Genomic DNA, 24,287 nt, shown 5'->3' with positions numbered 1-24,287 from the left:
CTCCATAACACCTATATCCATGGGCTGTAATAATGAGGCTATGTTAGATGGAAAAAACATCACTTTTATGAACTCACCATTTTCATTTATGAGCTTACATGATGGATGAGTTTGTGCAATGTCAAGGAGCAATAATCTTTTCTTGCTATTGTCATTTTTTAACTCTTTCAGAGGGCATTTTTGTGTACACCACTTGTAAACAGGATCATCCAGATCTGAATTTGTTGCAAGCGTCATAGCTTTATGACTTGTTGATCCATTCATAGAATTACACTTACATATAAAATTTGTGATGCTTGTCTTTTGTTTTTTTTTATGTCCATATGTCAACTTACTAACATTGTACTCATTAGATAACTTGGTCGTAGATTCACCTTCTTCTAATCTTTCATTAATCTTGTCATAGCTCTCATAGAAAGGACATTTGAGTTTAGGAATTTCATTTCACAAGTGTACTTTACACAAGTGATCATAAAAGAGTACAAATAGTTGCTTGCTATTGTCAGTGGCAACTAGGTGTTGGTGCATGGAGCAGGAGGGGGCGGGGGGGGGGGGGCAAGATCATAATGGGGGCACATTGGCATGCAGGAATGAATAACAGTTCAGTTAAGTGATCATTTGGTTGACTGATGTTCAGATAATTGATGCTCTACTGTAATAACAAAATATTTAGCACTACAGGCTGACACATGTAAAAGTTTGTGGTACCATCTTAGCTTTCAGAACTATTAGTTCCTTCCTCAGGGAGTAGAGAAAGATAAGTTGGGGAAAGTTAAAAAGGAAGGGCAGATCACTCAGCTCAGGATAAGAGGGATCCAACTGCTGTGAGGACAAGGTTGGGCAAAGTTAACAGGGAAGCATCAGGGAGGAGGATATCAAATTTGATACATGGGTAAGCACTGTGCCAATGTCAGTCCAAAGATGATGAGGACAGAGTAAGAAATAAAGATGGATTAAGGGGAACAGAAATGAAATGAATAGTCCTATTAAAAGCTAAGAAGAAAAGGAGATAGGAAGGGGTGGAGGGTGAAGATTTAAAACATAAAAGCAATAAAGAAATGCATAATAAATAAAAAAACATATAATGAAGAAAGATGATAATGAAAAAAAGGGGGTGGGGAGGTGTTATTGGAGCATGATGTTTACCAGTGATGTTGTAATCTGTGAACCCACCCAGGAGGCATTTCAAGACAAACTTTAACAGTGCAGAAAAGCTCTAGAGGAAAGGGGAATGAGAATTAGCATGGTGAAAACAGAGTATATGTGTACAAAGGATGCCAAAGATCTATATATTAAGCTGCATGGAGAACAACTGATGCCGGTCAAGATATTTAAATACCTAGGCTCTTACAGCCAAAGTGATGGAGGACTGGAGGCCGAAATACAGTACAGGATGGATGAACTGGAGGACACTGAGTGGAGTACTGTGTGATAAGAAGGTTATCTGCAGAATGAAAGGAAAGCTTTACAAGTCTGTGGTGAGGCCTGCGATGCTGTATAGTGCAGAAACTTGGCCAATTACAAAAGTCCAAGAGAAAAAGATGGAAGTGGCAGAAATGAGAATGTTAAGATGGATGAATGTGGTGACATGAAAGGATAGACTAAGGAATGAGTACACCAGGGGAACACGGAAAGTGGGGACCATTGGGAAGAAGATCCAAGAAAGTAGGCTAAGATGGTATGGACATGTGCAGAGAAGAGGGGAGTACTACATGAGGAGAAGAATTGAAGACCTTGAAATTGAAGGACCAAGGAGAAGAGGGAAACTGAGATGGAAAGACAAGGTAGCAGGGGACCTACAGGAGAAAGGGTGGATCAAAGGAGAAGCACTGGATAGGCGTTTATGGAAGAGAAGGATCCAGCAAAGCAACGCCGACCCCACATGTTGAGGGCAAAGGCTGAGATGATGATGATGATGACGGGTCTATGTAGAGAAGATATAAAATGTAGATTGGCAATGGGAAGAAAAGCATTTCTGAAGAAGAGACATTTGTTAACATCAAGGATACATTTAAGTGTCAAGAAGTCTTATCTGAAAGTATTTGTATGGAGTGTAGCCATGTATGAAAGTGAAACATGGACGATAAACAATTTAGACAGGAAGAGAATAGAAGCTTTTGAAATGTGGTGGTACAGAAGAATGCTGAAGATTAGATGGGATGATCATGCAACTAATGAGAAGGTACTGAATAGAACTGGGAAGAAGAGGAATTTGTGGCACAACTTGATTTGAAGGAGGGGCTAGTTAGTAGGACACGTTCCGAGGCATCATGGGATCACCAATTTAATATTGGAGGGAAGCATGGAGGGCAAAAAAAGTAGAGAGAGACCAAAAAATAAATACAGTAAGCAGATTTAGAAGGATGTAGATTGCAAGAGGCTTGTGCAGGACAAAGTAACATAGACAACTGCATCAATCCAAGACCACAACAACAACAACACCTTTGTGGTCCTTACATAAAATGCACATTGGGAGCAGTAGAATTGTTCAGCAGCCAGCTTTAAATGCCAGTTCTCTAAATTTTCTCAATAGTGCCTTATGAAATGAACATCTTTCCTCCAGGGATTCCAGTTTGAAATCACAGAGCATTTCAGTTGTGCTTGTGTTGGATTTTGTCTGCACGGTGTGGATATTCAAATTTGGTGGAGGAGGAGAGGGAGAGGGAGAAGGAGAGAGGGAGAGAGAGAGAGAGAGAGAGAGAGACAGACAGAGAGAGAGAGAGAGAGAGAGAGAGAGAGAGGGGGGGGGGGGGGAGATTCCTGAGAATTCCAGGTATGTGGAGGAAGATGATGCATTAAGAAGCTCCTGACAAATCAATGGTAAGCAGGGTCGGGGGCACAGTTTGGGAGGGAGAGTCGGAGAGTACCATAATAACCACTTTTCTTTCCTCTCAGCTGATATATACTAGCCATAATGGTAGTTTAACTACAATTTTTAAACATCATTAATTTGTATGGTATAATGTTCATATAATTAAGCAATGGAAAATCCACGATGGAATGTAACCCTCCAGGCCTCAACCTTCGTTAGTCACTGTCCTCACCCATCTAGCTCCTTCCCTGTTCCCATTCCAGCACTACACAGCCGTCATTGCACCATCACACCCAGCCTTTTTATTTCTCTTCTTTTCCACCACTTACCCCCCACCCCCACCCCCAAACCTCCCCGCCACTGCCCTCAGTCTAACCTGCAGCATTTCACTGTCTGCCACCTCCACCATATTATCCCTCCCTGTCCCCACCCCAGCCTCCTCCTCACCCCCACCCAATCGCTACTCCCTTCATACACTGGTGCTGCTGCTCGCAGTGTGGTTTCAGTTGCCCGAGACTGCAGTTGTTTGTATGAGTTGCATTTTTGTGTTTGTGTGTGTGTGTGTGTGTCTACTGTTGTACCTGTCTGCAACTCAGCATCTCCACTATATGATTCATATAATTAACAAACTTTAAAAATACTAAGTATTTTAATATGTATGATTTACAAAATCCAATAAAGTTAAATTTCACTGCTAGGTTCAAAACACAGAATTCCCTGAGATCTTATGAATGTTCTGAAATTACCCTGACTTTTTTAGGTAAAATGTAGTTCCATCAGAATTTCATGTTTTCCAGAAGAATTAAACCCTGCATCTGGTAACAAATCTAGCAGCTCACCTCTGAATTACTTTGATCTGACCTGATGGAGATTCTCAATACTCAAGCAGTACTGAAGTTTGGTTCACTCAAGTGTCCACACAATCTCCTTTACAGATAAACCACACTTTCCTAAAATTCTCCCAATAAACTAAAGTTAGCCATTCATCTTCCCTACTATCATTCTTATATAGCAAGTAAATAAAATTCACCATTCTGCTCTTAGATGGACCATTTAGGCCTGACCCTTTGCCATATCAGTTGATTAGCTACCCAGATGGCCTCATTGGGCTGAGTGCACACTGTACCAGTCCTCCCTCAAAGGAAAAATCCCTGGCAGTACCAGGAATCGAACCCAGGTCCCCCAAATGGTAGTTAGCTGAGTTGAACACTCAACTACGGAGGTGGGCACCATCTTTATGTGCTTGTTCCATGTCATATCACTTTCCAACATTGTACCTAGATATTTAAATAGGACAACTATGTCAAGCAGAACATAACTAATGTTGTATTCGAACATTACAGGACTGTTTTTCCTACTCACCTGCATTGACTTAACTTCTGCACTCAGCCAATTTAGTGATCATTCTTACATTAAATGCTATGCAGTAGGCACAAGTTAGTTGGTAAACAGCATGCATGATTTGGTGAGACGCTCTGCTTTTGATATTGTAGGATTTACCAGTGATGGGGCTGGATTAGGTGCTAGTGGATGGATGCATGGGTCAAGTTTTATAGTTGAGTGCCACATTGTGGTACTTGACCATAAGAAATATATGGCAAGGGGTCAGTGTCAGCTCATAAACACATAAATGAGCAAAACTGCCCCTAATAACCCCATTTATTATATCCAGACTAAGCTGCAGAAAGTATTTAAAATGATATGATCATCACAAAGACTCACAACTACTTTAACTGTTTCCGTAAAACTCCTTATCCTTCTTGATCCCCCTCCCCCCCCCCCCCTCCTACTTTCTACCTAATTCCCAAAACATACTAAAACAACCACCCTGGCCATTGCACAGTATATGACTTCAAAGCCCACAGCCATGTCCGATCAGCACTGCCTGATGATCACATGGTGCATACCTCCCACATAAAAGACACCAATCACTTCCTCTGACAACTGGAATGTGTTCCCACCCTCTCCTACCCAGAATCCTCATCATATTAATGTGACATGGCTCTCCACAAACATCCCACATGCACACAGCCCCTCAGCCCTCGAACACTAACTCTACCAATGAACACCTGAAAGTCTTCCTAAAACCTTGTTTCCTGCCACCCTGGCCAACTTCGTCCTCATCCATAGCAATTTCACCTATAGACAAATCAGCAGGATTGTTATGGTAACTGGGATGACCCTACCCTATGCCACCCTTTTGATGTGCCACGTTGAACTGGCATTCCTCACGACCCAGAGGCTGGGGCCCTTCGCCTGGTACAGATCTATGGACAACATCTTTGTAATCTGGGCTCATAGTGAAGGATTGCCTCCCCACTTCCTGCAAGAGTTTAACTCTTTTTCTCAACTCATACTCACCTAGTCCTTTTTGCAAATCCAAAGACACCTTCCTTGATGTTGACCTCCACCTCACTGGTGACATCCAAAACTCAGACCACATACGACGGGGTGTTAAAAAATAACTGGAGTTATCTTTTTGAATTTTAATGCACCAGTGCTTGACATTGGTGTTGGCATTACCAGAGAGGTCTCACTGTGAGTGACATAATATCATATGTGGTTTGCAGTTGGAGGGAAGGAGGGAAAGTGTATGTGTGTGTTTACTGTACCCAACATGGATCTCAAGTTGCAGCAGCACGCATCAATTAGATTTTGCTTTCTTCTTGACAAATCTCCATCACAAACATTAGAAATGTTGCAGCAAGCCTACAAATAGCAATCCATGGGGAAACCTCAAGTTTATGAGTGGCATAAATGATTTCAGGAGGGTGAAAATGCCCTTGTGGATGCTCCACACCCAGAAGGCCCTCAATTTCGAAGACTGAAACCAATGACAACACAGTTAATGTCATGTTGCGGGAAGACTTTCATTTATTGTTAACAAAGATTACAGAGATTATGAATATAGTCTATAGATCAGCTGAAGATGTTATACAAAATGTTATAGGGTACAGAAAAGTTGCAGCATGGTGGGGGCCTCACGTGATCAGTGATGACGAGTCAACAACAGTAGAGAAGGCTTCAGCGAGAACCAGATTTTTTGGATAAAGTCACCACATGAAATGAATCCTGGTTTCATCTTTATGACCCAGAGACAAAACAGGACAGTACCCAATGGAAATATCCCACAAGTCCAAGACCCAAAAAGGCCAAAGTTCAAACAAGGGCTGAAAGGTCACGCATCTTGTCTTCTTCGATAAGCAAGGCAAAGTGCACAATCATGTGGTGGATGAGCAACATAATATTACTGCGAATTACTATTATGACATATTGAAGGGGCCATGAAGGAGGAAAATTGCAACAAAAAGATCACATCTTGCTCAAATGGAATGGGTCCTTCATTACCAGCTCATCCCACCATCAAGACTTGAGAAACAATCACAGAATTAGGCATTGAGGTTATAGCACATTCACCTTATTCACCAGACCTACTGCCGTATGACTTCTACCTATTTCCTGCAGTGAGAAAAGAGCTTCGAGGTCATTATTTTCTGAGTGATCGAGAGATAGACAATCAAGACTATCAAAAAGGGGCTTCAGGGGCTGTTTTGAGCATTGGACTGAACACTGGAATCATTGTCTGTGTCAGAGGGAGATTACTTTGTAGGTCTGTAATGGAATTTGATTAAAGCTGAGCAGTATTTTCTGCTAAGTAAATAATTCAACTATTTTTTGACACCCTCTGGTAAAAGCAACCAAACAGCAACAATATCTACATCTTGACAGTTGCCATCCACGCACATCAGACACTCCCTTCATTACATCCTAGGCATCAGCAGCAAACTCATATGCTCACTACTGAATCCTTGAACACCTACACCAACAATTTCACCTAGGCTTTCCTCTCCCCCAATCACCCCACAGATCTTACCCACAAACAAATAATTTTGCAGGCAGTGTTTTCCTCTCACCCTCTGATTAACACAGCTCTTGCCTCCAAACCCTGTAGAAGTAGCCTCCTTGCACCCAGTGTGATATTAAATCAAGACATAAAACAAGATCCTCTCTCCCTGATATCCTCCCCACACCACCCAATGTAGCATTCCGTCATATTCTTACTATCAATTTGTTTTTGCTGTACAGCATTTTATTTAGGAATGACACATCAAACTGGCTGAGCCCATGAACAGACATAAAGAACTGACCATCTGGGGGACACTCAGTAACCAGTTGCTGAACCTGCTGTATATCATGATGTACTGGAACTGAGTGCCTGCCACATCACATGCACTATTTGGATCATCTGACATGGTATTACTTTCCATGAACAATGGAAATGGGCACTTACGCTCTGACACACCCTCGCATCTTGACTTAACATTTGTTGCTAGCACATTTCCCTCCTTTATGTATGCAAGTGGGAAAACCATATTCTTTTCCTCCTAGTTCTTAACTGCACCATTCAGTTCATATCTTTTTTGTTAGTCTGTTATCCTATCCAGACTTAAGCTGGTGTTGTGCTTACCACTGTACTATCTGTGACCTACTACTCCCTCTGAACTCTCCCCGTAATCTTTGTCTCCCCTCTCTCTCAAAGCAGGTAGGTTCCTCTCATCATGTGGTCTGAGTAATCAGCCCTTCCATTTTAATCTTCCCATTTTATCCTTTCTCAGCTCAAGGAAGGGACTACTAAAGTAAGGGTAGTATTGAATACTTTTATGTGTGTTCATTGGGTGTAACAAATATTTTGTCTCCTGAAAGCAAGCACTGGCCAGCAATTCAGTCTCACAACAGCAATCCAGTCTCACAATTATATAATAAAATAAAACTTATTTGAAGAAAACATAACTATTGCTCTTGAACAGTACATTAATATCATTCATTTGCAGGTGTTTAGGACTTGCTTCATTCTTTGGGAGGGTTTGATGAATATCCATCTACTCTTCAGATGGATTTTACCTCATAGAATAGGCCCATTCAACTACAGGAAACCCTGTCGCCTGATTATGTCCTTCAACTCTTGCAGCTGCAGTCTAGTTTGCCCTTCTTACAGTCTATCTTCTAAGATAAGTGATAGTGTCCATATTGCCTTGTATGTTCTTCATTTTCCTGGATCTCAAACTGATGTTCTCCCAGTTCAGCTTCTATGAGTCATTCAATTTTTCTGTAAATACACTGTGACCCAATAAAATTTCAATACCTTGAAGATAGCATGTGACAGACATCAAACTGACATGAAGGGTACTACACATATGGTTGTGCATATGATTAGCACATTTCATTGCATGCACACAAAGTAGGAAGAAGTAACATCATATACATTCTGTATATAATGAAAACCATGCAGCCTGGGTTTCTCATTCAGAAACCACATTTTAATGTTAGTTATTTATGAGAATATTGTCTTATGCCTTGTCTAACAAGGAGAAATGTCTGCCAGACATATCAGAGCTTGACAGGATCACGGCCTACGAGGACTGTGGCTTGTTATTCTGCAATAGTGTTTAACCCCATTACTAGCATCCAAATATGTAATCACTGTGTTCTTGGTGGTCTTATCCAGTGCTTGGCTGGATCTCAGAGGCCTACATGACTAGCTCCAGGGACCATATAGATATTGTCTGCTCAGCTGTGCGGGACTGCCCAGCTGCATCATGTGCCTTGAGTCAGGAAATGAGATTGTCTGCAACAAGACAGAAATCGACATTGAAAATGTATATCTGGAGCAGCAAAGACTGCCAGCATTGTGACCATTCTCCATCTCCATCTATATTCAGCAAGTGGGGCAGAGGGTGCTTTCTGTAGCACTGTCACTTCCCACCTTTCCTGTTCCAGTCGCGAGTGGTTCACAAGAAGAACAATTTTCAATAAGTCTTGGTGTGTGGTCAAATATATCTAATTTTATCTTCATGGTCTTTTTGTGAAATATGTAGGAGGAAGCATTATATCTGTTGACTCTTCTGGGAACAAGAAGGACTTTCTGAAAAATCCTCAACCTCGCCTATAGATCACGACACTACTCACATGTCAAATCATAAAATTGCAAATCATTCCAGGCAGCAGTTGACTGTAGGCAGTCATTTTAAGCAGTTCTTGTGCTCATGGTGTTGAAAATGGAAAAAATCGAGTATAGTGGAGTGATTAAATTCTTTGTAAAAGAAAGTTTAACACCAGCTGAAAATCATTTGTGGCTTGTAAATGTATATGGTGGGTCCTCAGCTTCAATTTCCACCATGAGGGAATGGGTGGCTTACTTTAAACATGGCCATGAAGAGTGTCCGAGATGACCCAGATGAAGGACAACCAGAAAATGGAAGTATAGTGGAAAGCATAGTCAAAGTACATGATATGATTTTGGAAGATCAGCGAATAAAGGTGCATGAATGTTAATGCTCTAGGGATATCAAGGAACGTGTTGGTCACATCCTGCACCAGAAACCGAGCATGAGAAAGCTTTGTGCAATATTGGTGCCACATGTACTCACTGTGGATCACAAATGCATTCGCACAACAATTTCCAAAAAGTGATGGTGCATTTTAAGAAAAACAGAAGTGACTATTTGCATTGGTATGTGACAGTGGATGAAACATGGATTCACCACTACACACCCAAATCCAAACAGCAGTCTATGCAATGGCTAGAAACCACTTCTTCACCTCCAAAGAAAGTAAGCACAGTGCTATCAGCAAGAAAGAACATGGTGCCGGTGTTTTGAGATATAAAAGGAATTTTGTTGATTGACTATCTTGGAAAAGGTAAAACCATAACTGAAGAATACTACTCTCAACTTCTAACACAACTGGACACAATCGTTCATAAAAAGAGACCTAGCTTTTTAAAAAACAATTCACCTTCTGTCAGGTCAGTGCACCTGAACATAAAAGTGTCTTGGCTATGGGGAAATTGAGGGATTTGCACTATGAACTGCTGGAAAATCCACCATATTCCCCATATTTGGCTCCCATGGACTTCCATCTGTTCTCAGAACTGAAGAAATTCTTTGCTGGTCAACACTTTTTGCAGTCAAGAAGTTATTGTGGCTGTAGATGGGTACTTTGCAGCACTTCTGGAGAAACACTAGAGAGAGGAGATGTGGGATTGGAACACTGCTGAATGAAATCTGTTGATATTAGAGGATATCATGTTGAGAAATAAAACTTCTTTGAAAGCATAAACTGTTGTTTTCACTGTCATGATGAAGAATGCATGTCTTGCAGCAGCTGCCACTGGTGTTGGTAGGCAGCATATCTCGGTGATCCTTTCATGCTTACTAAATGAACCTGTAATAAAACGCTGCTCTTTTAGGACCTTTCTGTTTCCTCTATAAATTCTGTCTGGTACCAATCATGTAACGATAAGCATTATTCAAATGTTGACTGAATGAGGCTTTTGTAATCTACCTCCTTTTTTGACAGACTACACTTCCAGAGAATTCTTCCAGTAAATCTCAGTATGGTATATGCTTTTCCTGTTATGTGTGTGTTACATTTTAAATTGTGCCATGCACATACTCCTATATATTTTATGGGCATAACTGCTTCCAGTAACTGTTCTGCAACTGTGTAATCATACAATAATAGACCTTTCTGTCTATGAATATGCAATACATTACACTTGATTATATTGATGGTCAATGGCACCAAGAATCAGTCCTCTGCAGATCTTCCTTAAAAAATGTACCAAAACTTTTCAACTGACTGACATCAAAGATCTAGGCCCTAGCTCTGTCTGTCTGCCCAAGGATCCTTCTTGAAAATTGGAATGATCTGACTCTTTTCCAATCATTATGAATGCTTCACTCCTCCAGAGACATGCTGTTAGAAGAGGAGCAAGTTCTTTCACATATTCTGTCTACAATAATACTGGTATCCCATGAGGCTCAGTGGCCTTCCCTCTGTTCAGCAATTTCAGTTGCTTTCTTGTCTCATGGTCAATTATTTCAATATCATCAATTTTGTTGTTTATGTGCCAATTTAACGGTGGTCTACAGTGCAGTCTTCCTCTGTGAGATGTTAGTATTCTGGCATTTTCTGTTTTGACCTCAGTTTCAATGTGGTTATGGATACAGAGTTGCTGTGACTTCCCTCGATGTGTCAGCAGAGAGACTGGCCCACTGGCAGCGACGCTCCCAATGAGACAGCTGATTACAGGACTACAATGTCTTTTCACTTGCATTTTGGTTCTGTGTACGACATCATAATGGACATATTCATGTTATGAGGCTCTGGGGAGAAGAACGTTGTCAGATTGCGTTTATTATCAACACACAAGTCCTGCAACTTCTGTGATGATTTGGGGTGCCACTGGACACATGACATGATCATCTCATGTTCATACAACTGGAAATTTGGCCAGTAGGCATTACATTTTTGATGTATTAAGACTGATGGCTGTTCCCTGTATTGAAGGCCCTGTTATGTTATCTTTCAACAAGATACTAACTCAAAATTGACTACTGCCCTGGGCAAAATGTTCTCCAGATCTCTCCTCCACGAAAATATATGGTCATGGGTTGCCGAGAGATTGGCATGCCATTGCCTACCAGCAATTACAATTGATTAAGTCTGGCATAGACTTGCAGCAGCATGGACTGACATTCCTCTCTCATTCATTTGTGTTAATTTGACTTGATTCCTTACTTAAGTGACGGTCACTGTTACTGGCAGAAATGGCAGCTCTGTGTGCTAAATTTAGCACTACATTACTTCCTGATCACCTACACATCTAATCGTTTGTTCTTTCAAGCATATTTTAGATGCACAATAAGTAAAATTTCATTATTTGCCATTTTTCCTGATTTTGCAATTGTAATGACCATCAGTCCAGTTTTTGTTAGAATTTTGCAACCATAACTTTTTAAGCAAATGGTTTGAGATCATGAGGGAACACATTGTTTCAGATCATGAAACCAATGGTTTGGAACTGTTTATGGCTTTCAGCACCTGCCTTCTTTAGAAGTGTGGTTTTGATATTCTTTTTGAAATATGAGTATATTTCACCTGTCTCATATACAATGGTCATTACGAAGGTACTGGCAACTATTTTTTGTCTTGAAAATTGTAATGAATTAAAAAATTCTGAAATGTGCAAATGGAATGTTATGTCATATGTACAAATTACGTGTAGGGAGATGGATGAACAAGAACACCCCCATGAAGATAAAGCATGAGAAAAAAGACAAAACAAATTTTGTTGTTTCAAACCTGTTTTACTGCCAATTGCAACAGAACACAGTAGTACAGGTCAGGAGCATGGACCTGTTACATCTTAGAGTCCCTCAAAATAAACTCCCAATGAATATACCACATACTGACAATGTTGTAGAAGATGCTGAATACCCGTGGCCTAATGTGTTACTATTGTGGCAATGTCTTCATGCATTTGAAAGCATGTCCCATGCAATGGCTCTCTCAGTTTTGGTATGAGATCACAATCACAAGCCGATAAGTCTGGCAAGTGTAGTCGATGCTTCAGTACTTCCCATTCCCATCGCATGAGCAGATTCTGTACACATGCTGCTGTGTGGGCTCTCGCATTGTCCTGACAAATTAATGCACTGTGTAGATGTTCAGGACATTTCTCCTGAATAGCCCATCATAGGTATCATTGCAGGAAAGTGTGACAGTAGTACAGAGCATCAACAGTTTGTCCATACAGGACAAAATGGTAGAAGATCACGCTTCAAATTTCATGGGCATTGATGTCCATTATCTCGACAAGAGAGGGACTATGATGAAATTTCTGCCTTCATGGTGAACCTGGATGATGCCATTCCACAGACTGGTGTTTCAGTTCTGATTCATAGGCCCTGGCCCAAAAATCATATATGGTGATGATTCTCGCAAGCATATTGTTTCCTTTCTCCTTATAACATGCTAGTTTCACGTGACAAGTTCTGTAACGGGTCCACTTTTCCACTTCACTTAGTGCATGAGGCACCCACTTTGCAGGAACTTTACACATGTGTAGCTCAATGTTTAAATACTGTAGATTGTACTCTTTTCAATACCAGTATGGTGCTGCAATTCCTGCAGTGTCCATCTTCTGTCATTCTCCAAGCAATAGGCAATCTGGCAATGAGCCCTGTCTACATGCACATTGACAAGCCACCTGGATCGATGCATGTCCATCATTGCAGCTCTGCCATGACTGAATGCATCTACCCACTAAGCAACCATTTGATATGGTACAGCAGCATTTCCTACCACATCCACAAGCTCCTTGTGGCATTGTCATACATTCCTTCAGGTTGAACTGCAGTCTTTACATCTTTTTACAAAAGAGCACTGTTCAAGTAAGGTAACATCCATCCTGAATGGCTGTTCAACTCACACTGTGGTCTCTCTTCACACTTCATTCTCCTGGAAAGGACTGCCATTTGTAGTATTATGTCACATTATTATAGATTCTTGGGGAGGCTTTCTGATTCCATGGAATGTGCTTAGTTTTTAATGTACTATTGTGTACTGTCATAATCGACAGTTAAACAAGTTTGCAATGACAATTTTTTTTTCATCTTTTTTTCTCATGCCATATCTTTATGGCAGTGAGTGAGTTCATCCATCCCCCTATGCATAATGTTTACACAGAACTAACATTTCACATGCATATTTCAGATTTTTTAAATTCATTACCATTTTCAAGATAAAAAATAGCTGCATGTAAGGTGGAATAGTTTTGTCATGATTAGTTCTGCAAAAGATCTTAATAATTTTGAGAGAATGTTATCTGTTTCAGGTTTTGACTCTTTCCCCAATACAGCCCTCTGTATATTCCTTCTACCTTTCAGCCTTCTCTTCTTCGTTAAGTACCAGCTTGTTGTCTGAGTGCTTGGTGTTCATACATCTGCTTCTTCTCTTCCAAGGGTTTCTTTAATTTCCTTGTACGTGACATACAGGCATGAAGGAAATAGAGGAAGAACTAAGCTAAAATACAAGGCAAAACACAAATCTTGCAATAACACACAAAATACTGAATTTAAATCACAAAAAATGTACAAATACTAGAAATTAAACAGGAAAATAGGAATAGGCACATTAAAATGAGACTGAGAGAAAGGGCTAAATGGCAAAGCAGTAATGACTAGAGGAGAAATGCAAAGCTGCAAAATGATGCATGATGATGTTCACATTAATCTCAAGTGCAAGTTTTATACCAGTGGTAATAATAATAATTATTATTATTATTTTATTATTATTATTATTATTTGTGTGAAATGCATCTCACACAGCAGCAAAATAAAAGTAATAATCATCTTAATTCATATACTGCAAAATTAAATCACTTATCAATTAAAAAGCACATCAAAAAATATTTTTGCCATTTTTGTGAGCAATGGTTATTTACATAAGAGGAAGTTTATTATGTCATACATCTCAATTACAAGTCATTTTACTGTGAAAAAATCGAAGCACTCACTCACACACACACACACACACACACACACACACACACACACAAATGAAACAACAAAAAAGAACTTATAAATATGTTGCCCATTTCAAACATGTAGGGAAAACTGACTACTGGGACTTCAAGGAGGGGTTATTTAACAACTATTTTTTTTTAAACTTCCTGGCAGATTAAAACTGTGTGCCGGACCGAGACTCGAACTCGGGACCTTTGCCTTTTGTTGGTAAGTGCTCTACCAACTGAGCTACCCAAGCACGACTCACGCCCCATCCTCACAGCTTTACTTCTGCCAGTATCTCGCCTCCTACCTTCCAAACTTTACAGAAGCTCTCCTGCGAACCCTGCAGAACTAGCACTCCTGAAAGAAAGGATATTGCAGAGACATGGCTTAGCCACAGTCTGGGGGATGTTTCCAGAATGAGATTTTCACTCTGCAGCGGAGTGTGCGCTGATATGAAACTTCCTGGCAGATTAAAACTGTGTGCCGGACCGAGACTCGAACTCGGGACCTTTGCCTTTCGCGGGCAAGTGCTCTACCAACTGAGCTACCCAAGCACGGCTCACGCCCCATCCTCACAGCTTTACTTCTGCCAGTACCTCGCCTCCTATGTTCCTACCTTCAGCAAGCAAAACTTCTTGACATTTGTCACTGTCTCGTATGAATCTGATGGATGCCCAGAGCCAGCCACGTCCTCCACTTTTGTACGGCTGTCTTTGAACTCCCTACACCACTTATGCACATTTTTTATGTCCATACACTTTTCTCCATACACATCAGTCAACTGGTGATGAATTTCAATAGGGGTTGACTCTTTAAACCACAGAAATCTAATCACAGAATGCAATCCATGCTTGGTGGGAGTGTCAATTTTCCCTTCCTTTGTTAATGGCTGCTATGCCAAAAAGGAGCATTGCACAGAGTTGGGAACTGAGAAGAATAGTGGTATGGGAAGCAAAGAACATGGCGCTGTTTTTAGATTTAAGCTAGCTCACTCCATATTGACAGGAGTTCGTCGGAGACCTTACTTTATGGACAACCCTCTTACTTAGTTTTAGGCCTCGTTTTCATATGAGGCACACCATTTACAAGATTGCAGGCAATATAAGACAGTGATAAACACACACACGAGTAGAAGAATGAAGATGATCAAGGACACACCTCAATCCAGATTTTTCTGGTGGTGCCATTATTTCTCCAGAAATTTCATCCTTTCCCCATCCTGTTCTGCATTCAACTATTCCTGATGTGTACAAGCATGACAAAGAATTACTAGCTGACTGCATTCCTGGCAATGGTGGGCAAAATGTACCACTGCCCACACCTGTGTGATTAAATGTGATCACCATATTGCTGCTAAATTCGTGATAACCTGTTTCACAATTCAGCAGAGTTGTTGCACTGAAACAAGAAATTAAACTTGTATACATATAAGTGTTACTCATGTTCCAAAAATAGGTTATTAATGATGCAAGAACTCATGAAGTATCAACCAACAAAAAAAAAAAAAAAAAAAAAAAAAAAAAAAAAAAAAAAAAAAAAAGTGATAAATATATGACATTCAGTTCGAAAGTGAAATAAAAAGAAGATGAAACACTATTCATTATTCATTGACAGTACTGTTGCTTATCCTATTCCTCTGTATTTCAGTTTATCTTAGAAATTTGTAAATATGTGAAGAATTAAAAACCTTTCTAAACCAGTAATTACTTACAATAAAATGAGTATCATAAATACACAATAACAGTATCAAAGGAATAATTCTTGTCATAAAACTATAAAATTATAAGCAGGCAGAATGGCTGGCCAACAGTTAACTCCAGGGGGTGGTAGTCCAATAATGCTGACAGACATATAAAAGTAGAAAATATGTACACATCTGCAACCCACATTACAATTTTTTATATATTTTTTCTTTGATCTCATTGTGTCTTAATGCCAATTTCAGTTGGTTTTCATCTTTTACTATAGGTCTCTTCCCTCAGATTTCATCTTGTTTCCCCTTATTTCATGCGTTTCACCCTTTTTAAGAATTTTCCCATGTGTTTGCATGTATTTTTGCAATTTTTTCAGATATAATTCTACATTATTTATGTATTTTATCCGTTGTTATCCACCACCATGGATCCTTGCTTCTTCCATCTACATCAATAAAGAAAAGTTTCCTTATCCCTAGCCAGAACCCACTCCCACATACTGTTCCTGTGTTGTTGCTTGGCCCGTGGTATCCCTCCAAATGGCCTTACCATCAAATTACTCATCTCTGGCAGCCACCCTTCCTTCCACAATGAGCTCCATCTGCTCCAATCCTGCCAATCCTTAACACTCACCCACACAGTCCTACAAAACCATATCATTCAGTTCCAAACCTTCTTCCAATACCTTCTCTCCATCCGTAAAATTCTCATGCTAAGCAATCCCAAATTCCTGGATCCCATAACATGCACTGAAACTCACACTCCACAAACTAGAGCAACATGCACACTGCCACCTCAAAAAATTCTCCACCTTGTTCATTTCCTACTCCCACCTTGGACTACCACTGTCCGCCACCTCTACAATAACCTTCAAACTTCCCCCACATCCCTTAATAGCTGACAGAATTGTCTCACAGGTGTACTACATTTGCCCAATCCTCAAAAACTCTCTCCCACCAACACATAGAATCCAGAACCTAAACACAATCATGAACTTTTCCTCCAAAAGCCTTAGCCCCACAGCAGTATCAGCTCTTTCCAAAGGCCTCACTTTTTTCCCCACTTCCAAATTCAATCATGCAAGATTTGTTAAAGAACTTCTCTCCTTCTTCTGCTCCCTAGAGTAGAAACACATTTTCGTCACCAACCCTACCAACCAGACTCAAACAAACACCAATGTCAAACCCTGCCTGACTCAGTTCACTCCTCCATCCATAATCATTCCCTAAATCCCTCAACATGCAATCTAACCTTACATCTACAGAAAAAACCACAATCCACTACTTAAAAACTGATCCCAACCTGAAAATCCTACATGCTGATAAAGGCTTCATCACTGTTGTTTTGAACCACAATACAAGGATTACCTGACAGAAGGACTCTGCCAGCTGTCAGATTCATCCACCTACAAACACTTCCACACCGATTCAATTTCAGAAATCCAGCAGGATCTACAGTCTCTCCTCAAATCCTTAGGTCCATCCCAGAACTTCTCCCCAGAATCCATCTCTCTCCTTGCCCCTATCACTTCCCGCATTCTTACCTTCTACATGCTTCCTAAAATCTATAAACCCAACCACCTGCGATGCCCCGCTGTGGCCAGTTACTGTACCACCAATGAGAAATCTCTGCTCTCGTAGACCAACACCTTCAGCCTATTAGCTGCAACATTCCTTCTACACTCCTGGAAATGGAAAAAAGAACACATTTACACCGGTGTGTCAGACCCACCATACTTGCTCCGGACACTGCGAGAGGGCTGTACAAGCAATGATCACACGCACGGCACAGCGGACACACCAGGAACCGCGGTGTTGGCCGTCGAATGGCGCTAGCTGCGCAGCATTTGTGCACCGCCGCCGTCAGTGTCAGCCAGTTTGCCGTGGCATACGGAGCTCCATCGCAGTCTTTAACACTGGTAGCATGCCGCGACAGCGTGGACGTGAACCGTATGTGCAGTTGACGGACTTTGAGCGAGGGCGTATAGTGGGCATGCGGGAGGCCGGGTGGACGTACCGCCGAATTGCTCAACACTTGGGGCGTGAGGTCTCCACAGTACATCGATGTTGTCGCCAGTGGTCGGCGGAAGGTGCACGTGCCCGTCGACCTGGGACCGGACCGCAGCGACGCACGGATGTACGCCAAGACCGTAGCATCCTACGCAGTGCCGTAGGGGACCGCACCGCCACTTCCCAGCAAATTAGGGACACTGTTGCTCCTGGGGTATCGGCGAGGACCATTCGCAACCGTCTCTATGAAGCTGGGCTACGGTCCCGCACACCGTTAGGCCGTCTTCCGCTCACGCCCCAACATCGTGCAGCCCGCCTCCAGTGGTGTCGCGACAGGCGTGAATGGAGGGACGAATGGAGACGTGTCGTCTTCAGCGATGAGAGTCGCTTCAGCCTTGGTGCCAATGATGGTCGTATGCGTGTTTGGCGCCGTGCAGGTGAGCGCCACAATCAGGACTGCATACGACCGAGGCACACAGGGCCAACACTCGGCATCATGGTGTGGGGAGCGATCTCCTACACTGGCCGTACACCACTGGTGATCGTCGAGGGGACACTGAATAGTGCACGGTACATCCAAACCGTCGTCGAACCCATCGTTCTACCATTCCTAGACCGGCAAGGGAACTTGCTGTTCCAACAGGACAATGCACGTCCGCATGTATCCCGTGCCACCCAACGTGCTCTAGAAGGTGTAAGTCAACTACCCTGGCCAGCAAGATCTCCGGATCTGTCGCCCATTGAGCATGTTTGGGACTGGATGAAGCGTCGTCTCACGCGGTCTGCACGTCCAGCACGAACGCTGGTCCAACTGAGGCGCCAGGTGGAAATGGCATGGCAAGCCGTTCCACAGGACTACATCCAGCATCTCTACGATCGTCTCCATGGGAGAATAGCAGCCTGCATTGCTGCGAAAGGTGGATATACACTGTACTAGTGCCGACATTGTGCATGCTCTGTTGCCTGTGTCTATGTGCCTGTGGTTCTGTCAGTGTGATCATGTGATGTATCTGACCCCAGGAATGTGTCAATAAAGTTTCCCCTTCCTGGGACAATGAATTCACGGTGTTCTTATTTCAATTTCCAGGAGTGTATATAAAAGATACCAATAATTTCCTGCAATGACTCTCCACAGTTACTGTTCCTTTATCACATGGTGCCCTGCTCATCTTTATTAGACCCACCTCCCTTTACACTAACATCCCTAATGCCCATGGCCTTACTGCTGTTGAACCACTACCTTTCCCAATACCTCATGTACTCAAAACCAACAACCTCCTTCCTAGTCACTATGACCAGCTATATTCTCACTCACAAGTACTCCACATTTGGAGGCATTACATAAAAACAAATGGTTCAAAATGGTTCAAATGGCTCTGAGCACTATGGGACTTAACATCTATGGTCATCAGTCCCCTAGAACTTAGAACTACTTAAACCTAATTAACCTAAGGACAGCACACAACACCCAGCCATCACGAGGCAGAGAAAATCCCTGACCCCGCTGGGAATCGAACCCGGGAACCCGGGCGTGGGAAGTGAGAACGCTACCGCACGACCACGAGATGCGGGCAAAACAAATCTGGGGTTTGGTTACAGGCACCTGCATGACACCATCCTATGTCGATGTATTCATGGGCCATCTAGAGGAACCCTTCCTAAACAGTCAGAATCCCTAACCCCTCACCTGGTTCAGTTTCATTGATACTCATTGATGACATCTTCATGATCTTGATCGTGGTTGAGGCCACCTGACCCACATTCCTCCTGAACCTCAACACCTTCTCTCCCATTTGCTTCACCTCATCCTACTCAACCCAACAAGCCACCTTCTTCGATGTTGACCTCCACCTGAAAGATGGCTGTATCAGTATCTCTGTCCATATCAAACCTACCAAACTTACCAACCACCAGCGATACCTCCACTTTGACAGCTGCCATCCATTCCATGCTAAGAAGTCCCTTCCATACAGCCTAGCAACTGCCAACCCAAGGCTGTCACATCTGTAGTGACAAGCAGTCTCCCTCAAAATACACTGAGGATCTCACTGAGACCTTTACGGACCATAATTACCCTCCCAGCTTTGTACAAAAACAGATCTCCCAAGTCTTATCTTACTAGCCACCACCTCCCAAAGTCCCACTGTTCATCCACAGAGGAGCATTCCCCTTGTGACTCAGTGACTCAGTACCGCCCAGTACTGAGAGCAACTGAATTACCTTCTCTGCCATGGTTTCGATTACCTCTCATTGTGCCCTTAAATGAGATATGCTCTGCCCACTACCCTTCCCACCCCACCCTCAGTAGTATGCCGCCATCCACCAAACCTACACAATATCCTGGCCCATACCTATACAACCCCTGCTCCCTACCCATTACCTCATGGCTCATATCCCTGCAATAGACCTCCATACAAGACCTGTCCCATATGTCCTCCGGCCACCACCTTCTCCACTCTGGTCACAAACATCACCATCCCATCAAACGCAGGGCTACCTGTGAAAGCAGACATGTGAAATACAAGTTAAACTGCAACCCCTGTGCTGCATTCTACATAAGCATGACAACCAACAAGCTGTCTGTCCGCATGAATGGCCACCGACACACTGTGACCAAGATACAGCTGGACCATCCTGTTGTTGAGCATGTCATCCAACATGACATTCTCCATTTCAGTGAGTGCTTCACAGCCTGTGCCATTTGGATCCTTCCCACCAACACCAGCTTTTCTGAACTGCGCAGGTGTGAACCCTCCCTGCAATATATCCTACGTTCCCATAACCACCCTGGCCTCACCCTTTGTTAGTCATTGTCCTCATCCATCTAACCCCTTCCCTAATCCAATTTCAGCACTACACAGATCTCTATTCCACCAATGCACCCATTTGTTTTACTTCTCTCCTTTCCTGCTACCACCGCCCCTCCCCATACACTCTGTCAAATCTTCCAACTGCACCTAACTGCCCTACCCTCTCTCCATGTCATCCCTGCTCACTCCCACAAGCAGCACTTTACTGTCTTACTGTCCCCTACCTGTACCCTGCTATCCCTCCCCCACCCTACCCCAGCCTCCTCCTTACCCCAACTAGTTGCCTCTCCCATCATGTGCTGCTGCTGCTGCTTGTAGTGTGGCTTCAGCTGCCAGAGACTGTGGCCACACATGTGTGAGTTGTGTTGGGATGAGTGTGTCTGTGTATGCTGTCTATTTTTGACAAAGGCCTTATTGGCCAAAAGCTCACTTTCTGACAGTCTATTTTTTATGCCTATCTGTGACTCAGCATCTATGTATATGGATAGTAGCAAATAACGTTTTTATAATATTGTTTCATAAAATGCTAAATGATTTTCAGACAAAACACTATCCTGTAATTATACTTTACTTTAGAGTTAAAACTTTTATGTAATATCATTTCACATTCAAACTGACAAGTACACTATAATGTGTAAAAATAAAATAATTGCTGTAAGTGGGGCTCCTGCACTGTTAAAAATTCCAGTTCCAGAAACTACACAATATGGCATTAAAATGAACACCAAATTAAAAAGTTGAAAATAGTAATATGGGGCTTACTTTACTAAGAGATTGTTGTGTAACTATTTAGTACACACATTATTACTCAATGTAGAAACTGTGAATAACAATTTTTTGGCTTGAACATGATAACTTTATATTTCACTTTAGAGTGGTTTCATTATTAATGTTATTGCAACAGATTTGGTAGTGTAATACTAGTAAAATGAGTTATATTTTAATACAAAACACAGTTCGTCACCTAATTTCGGATGTTGTTTCAGAAACTTTGCACTTTTGTTTTTGTTTACACACAGTTGCGTTTAGGCCAAATTTGTGTAACCATATTTTCGTGTTTATCTGTAATTTAACTGACTTATTCTTAATAAATTATTACGTTTATCATGAGTGAAAAGTGCTTGACTTGCCGTAGAATTGTTAGGTCGGGGCTTTGGTGTGATGGGTGCTGTAGTTTTTTCCATGTGGGTGACTGTAGTGGCGTGGGAATAGGGGAAGTAAATGAGACTCATCAGTGGTTTTGTAGGATTTGTAGTAGAGATAGGAAGATACTGGAACAGGAGGGGAAAATTGCTGCCCTTCAGGCTGAGTTAGACAAGGCCAGGGGAGATCTTGACAGGTTAAGGAGGGAGAAGGGTAAAGAGAGGTGGGAAGTGGCAACAGGCAACAGGAGGAACAGGCCTAGAACTTTGTCTGACAGCTTTATGGTGAATGTGGAAAATAGATTTGACCTGTTGCTTCAGTTAGAAGCTGGTGAGCCTCAAGCAGTTACAGGTGTAGACAGGGCACAACAAACTTTCAGCAGCAAATTGAAAAGTAAGAATGTAGGGAAATCAGTAAAGAGAAAGAAAGTGTTGTTGTTAGGTAGTTCCCATGGAAGAGGTGTTGGCCAACTCTTGCAGGATGAACTAGGATCAGAATACCAGGTCACCAATTTTTTTAAACCTAGTGCTGGTCTGGAGCAGGTGACAGAGGATTTAGGATCACTTTGCAAAGATTTCACTAAGGAAGACACCGTGGTTATAGTGGGTGGGGCAGGTAACGGTATTGACAGAGATCCTGGGTACAGCATAGAGTGTGACCTGGCGAAGATTGCATCAGCATCAAAGCATACCAGTGTTGAGTTTGTATCTGTTCTTGGGCGCCATGACCGACCTCATTTGAACTCTTCTGTCAAGAGAGTTAATTTGGAGCTGGAACGGCTGCTCATGTCGGGTGCGGGGTCACACATTGGTGTGGTTCATGTTGATTCTATCAGTAGGTGGGATTATACTAGGCATGGCCTTCACCTCAACAGGAAGGGGAAGGGTAAATTGGCTGGCGAAATAGCAGGAAAGTTAAAGGGGGGAGGCACTGTCATGAGTGGTAAAATACCAGTGGTTATAGGATTCAGAAAAGACCCTTTTTTAGGGTAGGGAGGACAGAAAGAAAACAAATTTTAAGAGAGGTTAGAACTGAGACAAACCTTCAGTTTGAGAAAGAAATCAAAAAACATAATTCCAGCTTATTACATCAACATAAACAGCCATTGGTTAAGAATTTTCAACTGTCAGCAGATATTTTAACTCCATCCAATTTTAACTCAGTCAATGTGAAATGTCAGCTATCTTTATTACATCAAAATATTCGAGGACTGAGAAATAAAATTAATGAATTAACTATCTGCATAGATGAATTAGAGTCTTCAAACCCAGCTGACATAATCTGCCTCTCTGAACATCATGTGACCACTGGTATAGAACTTTTAAGTGTTACAGGGTTTAGGTTAGCATCTCACTTTTGTAGATCAGAATTGGAGAAAGGAGGAGTTGCCACATTCATCAGGAACTGTCATAAATTTAAGAACATAGACATTCGTAAATTTTGCCTAGAACAGCATATGGAAGCATGTGCAACAGAATTAGATTTTCACAAAAAATCTTTCATAATATTAAGTGTATATCGAGCACCTGCAGGTAACTTTAATCTGTTTGTAAACCACCTTGAAGCTGTACTGGCCCATTTAACAACCAAAAACAAAGAAATAGTGGTTGCTGGTGATTTCAATGTAGATTTCCTTAAAGACTCTCCCAATAAGAACTTATTTGAGTTAGTAACACTATCATTCAACTTAATTCCCACAGTAAAGTTCCCCACTAGGATAGCCACTTGCTCACAAACAGCCATTGATAATATCTTTATAGAAAAGTCCAATGAACAAAATTATATTACAAAACCAATAGTCAATGGCCTCTCAGACCATGACATGCAGTTCCTTCTGTTAAATGTTAATACTGAACAGGATATAAAATCTGTTAAATCTGAGCTCAAGAGGGTAATCAGTAAGCCAAAAATTGATTATTTTAGGACACTCCTCAGAGACATTCGCTGGACTGATGTTTACAGTGCTCATGGCATGAATGAAAAATATAACATTTTTGCTAATAAAGTGCTTACCTTATTTGAACACTGCTTTCCCCCAAAACTTACCAAGGTTAGAGCAAAGTCTACAAAGAAGCCATGGATTACTCGAGGAATAGGGGTATCTTGTAAAACAAAAAGAAAACTGTATCTGTCAATCCGAAACATTTCCAATGTTGATGCTATAGCACATTATAAGAAATACTGCAAAATATTAAAGACTGTAATACGGATGTCAAAGCAAATATATTACAAGGAAAAGATAGTCATATCAGATAACAAAATAAAGACAATATGGGATATAGTGAAGGAGGAGACTGGTAGAACCAGACATGAAGAGGAACAAATAGCATTAAGAGTAAATGATACATTGGTGACAGATGTGTATAGTGTTGCAGAACTTTTTAACAAACATTTTATAACTGTTACTGAAAAGATGGGGTTGTCAGGTTCGGTAGATGCTGCTATGGATTACCTTAGACCAG

At 41.7% G+C, this 24,287-nt stretch overlaps 1 protein-coding gene across 1 annotated transcript in view; it reads right to left on the bottom strand.

Annotated features, from left to right (window-relative positions):
- Positions 1 to 24,287, bottom strand: part of LOC126176645 (coiled-coil and C2 domain-containing protein 2A) — a 385,042-nt gene that overhangs the window by 195,953 nt on the left and 164,802 nt on the right. The window contains exon 10 of the mRNA XM_049923802.1: positions 15,328 to 15,567. Coding sequence (XP_049779759.1) covers positions 15,328 to 15,567 — 240 coding nt within the window. The remainder of the gene's footprint in view (positions 1 to 15,327; positions 15,568 to 24,287) is intronic.

Source organism: Schistocerca cancellata, chromosome 3 (genome assembly GCF_023864275.1).
Source record: "Schistocerca cancellata isolate TAMUIC-IGC-003103 chromosome 3, iqSchCanc2.1, whole genome shotgun sequence".
Lineage (NCBI taxonomy): Eukaryota > Metazoa > Arthropoda > Insecta > Orthoptera > Acrididae > Schistocerca > Schistocerca cancellata.
The sequence above is the reverse complement of the archived record's forward strand: the minus strand, read 5'-3'. Positions and strand labels throughout refer to the sequence as shown.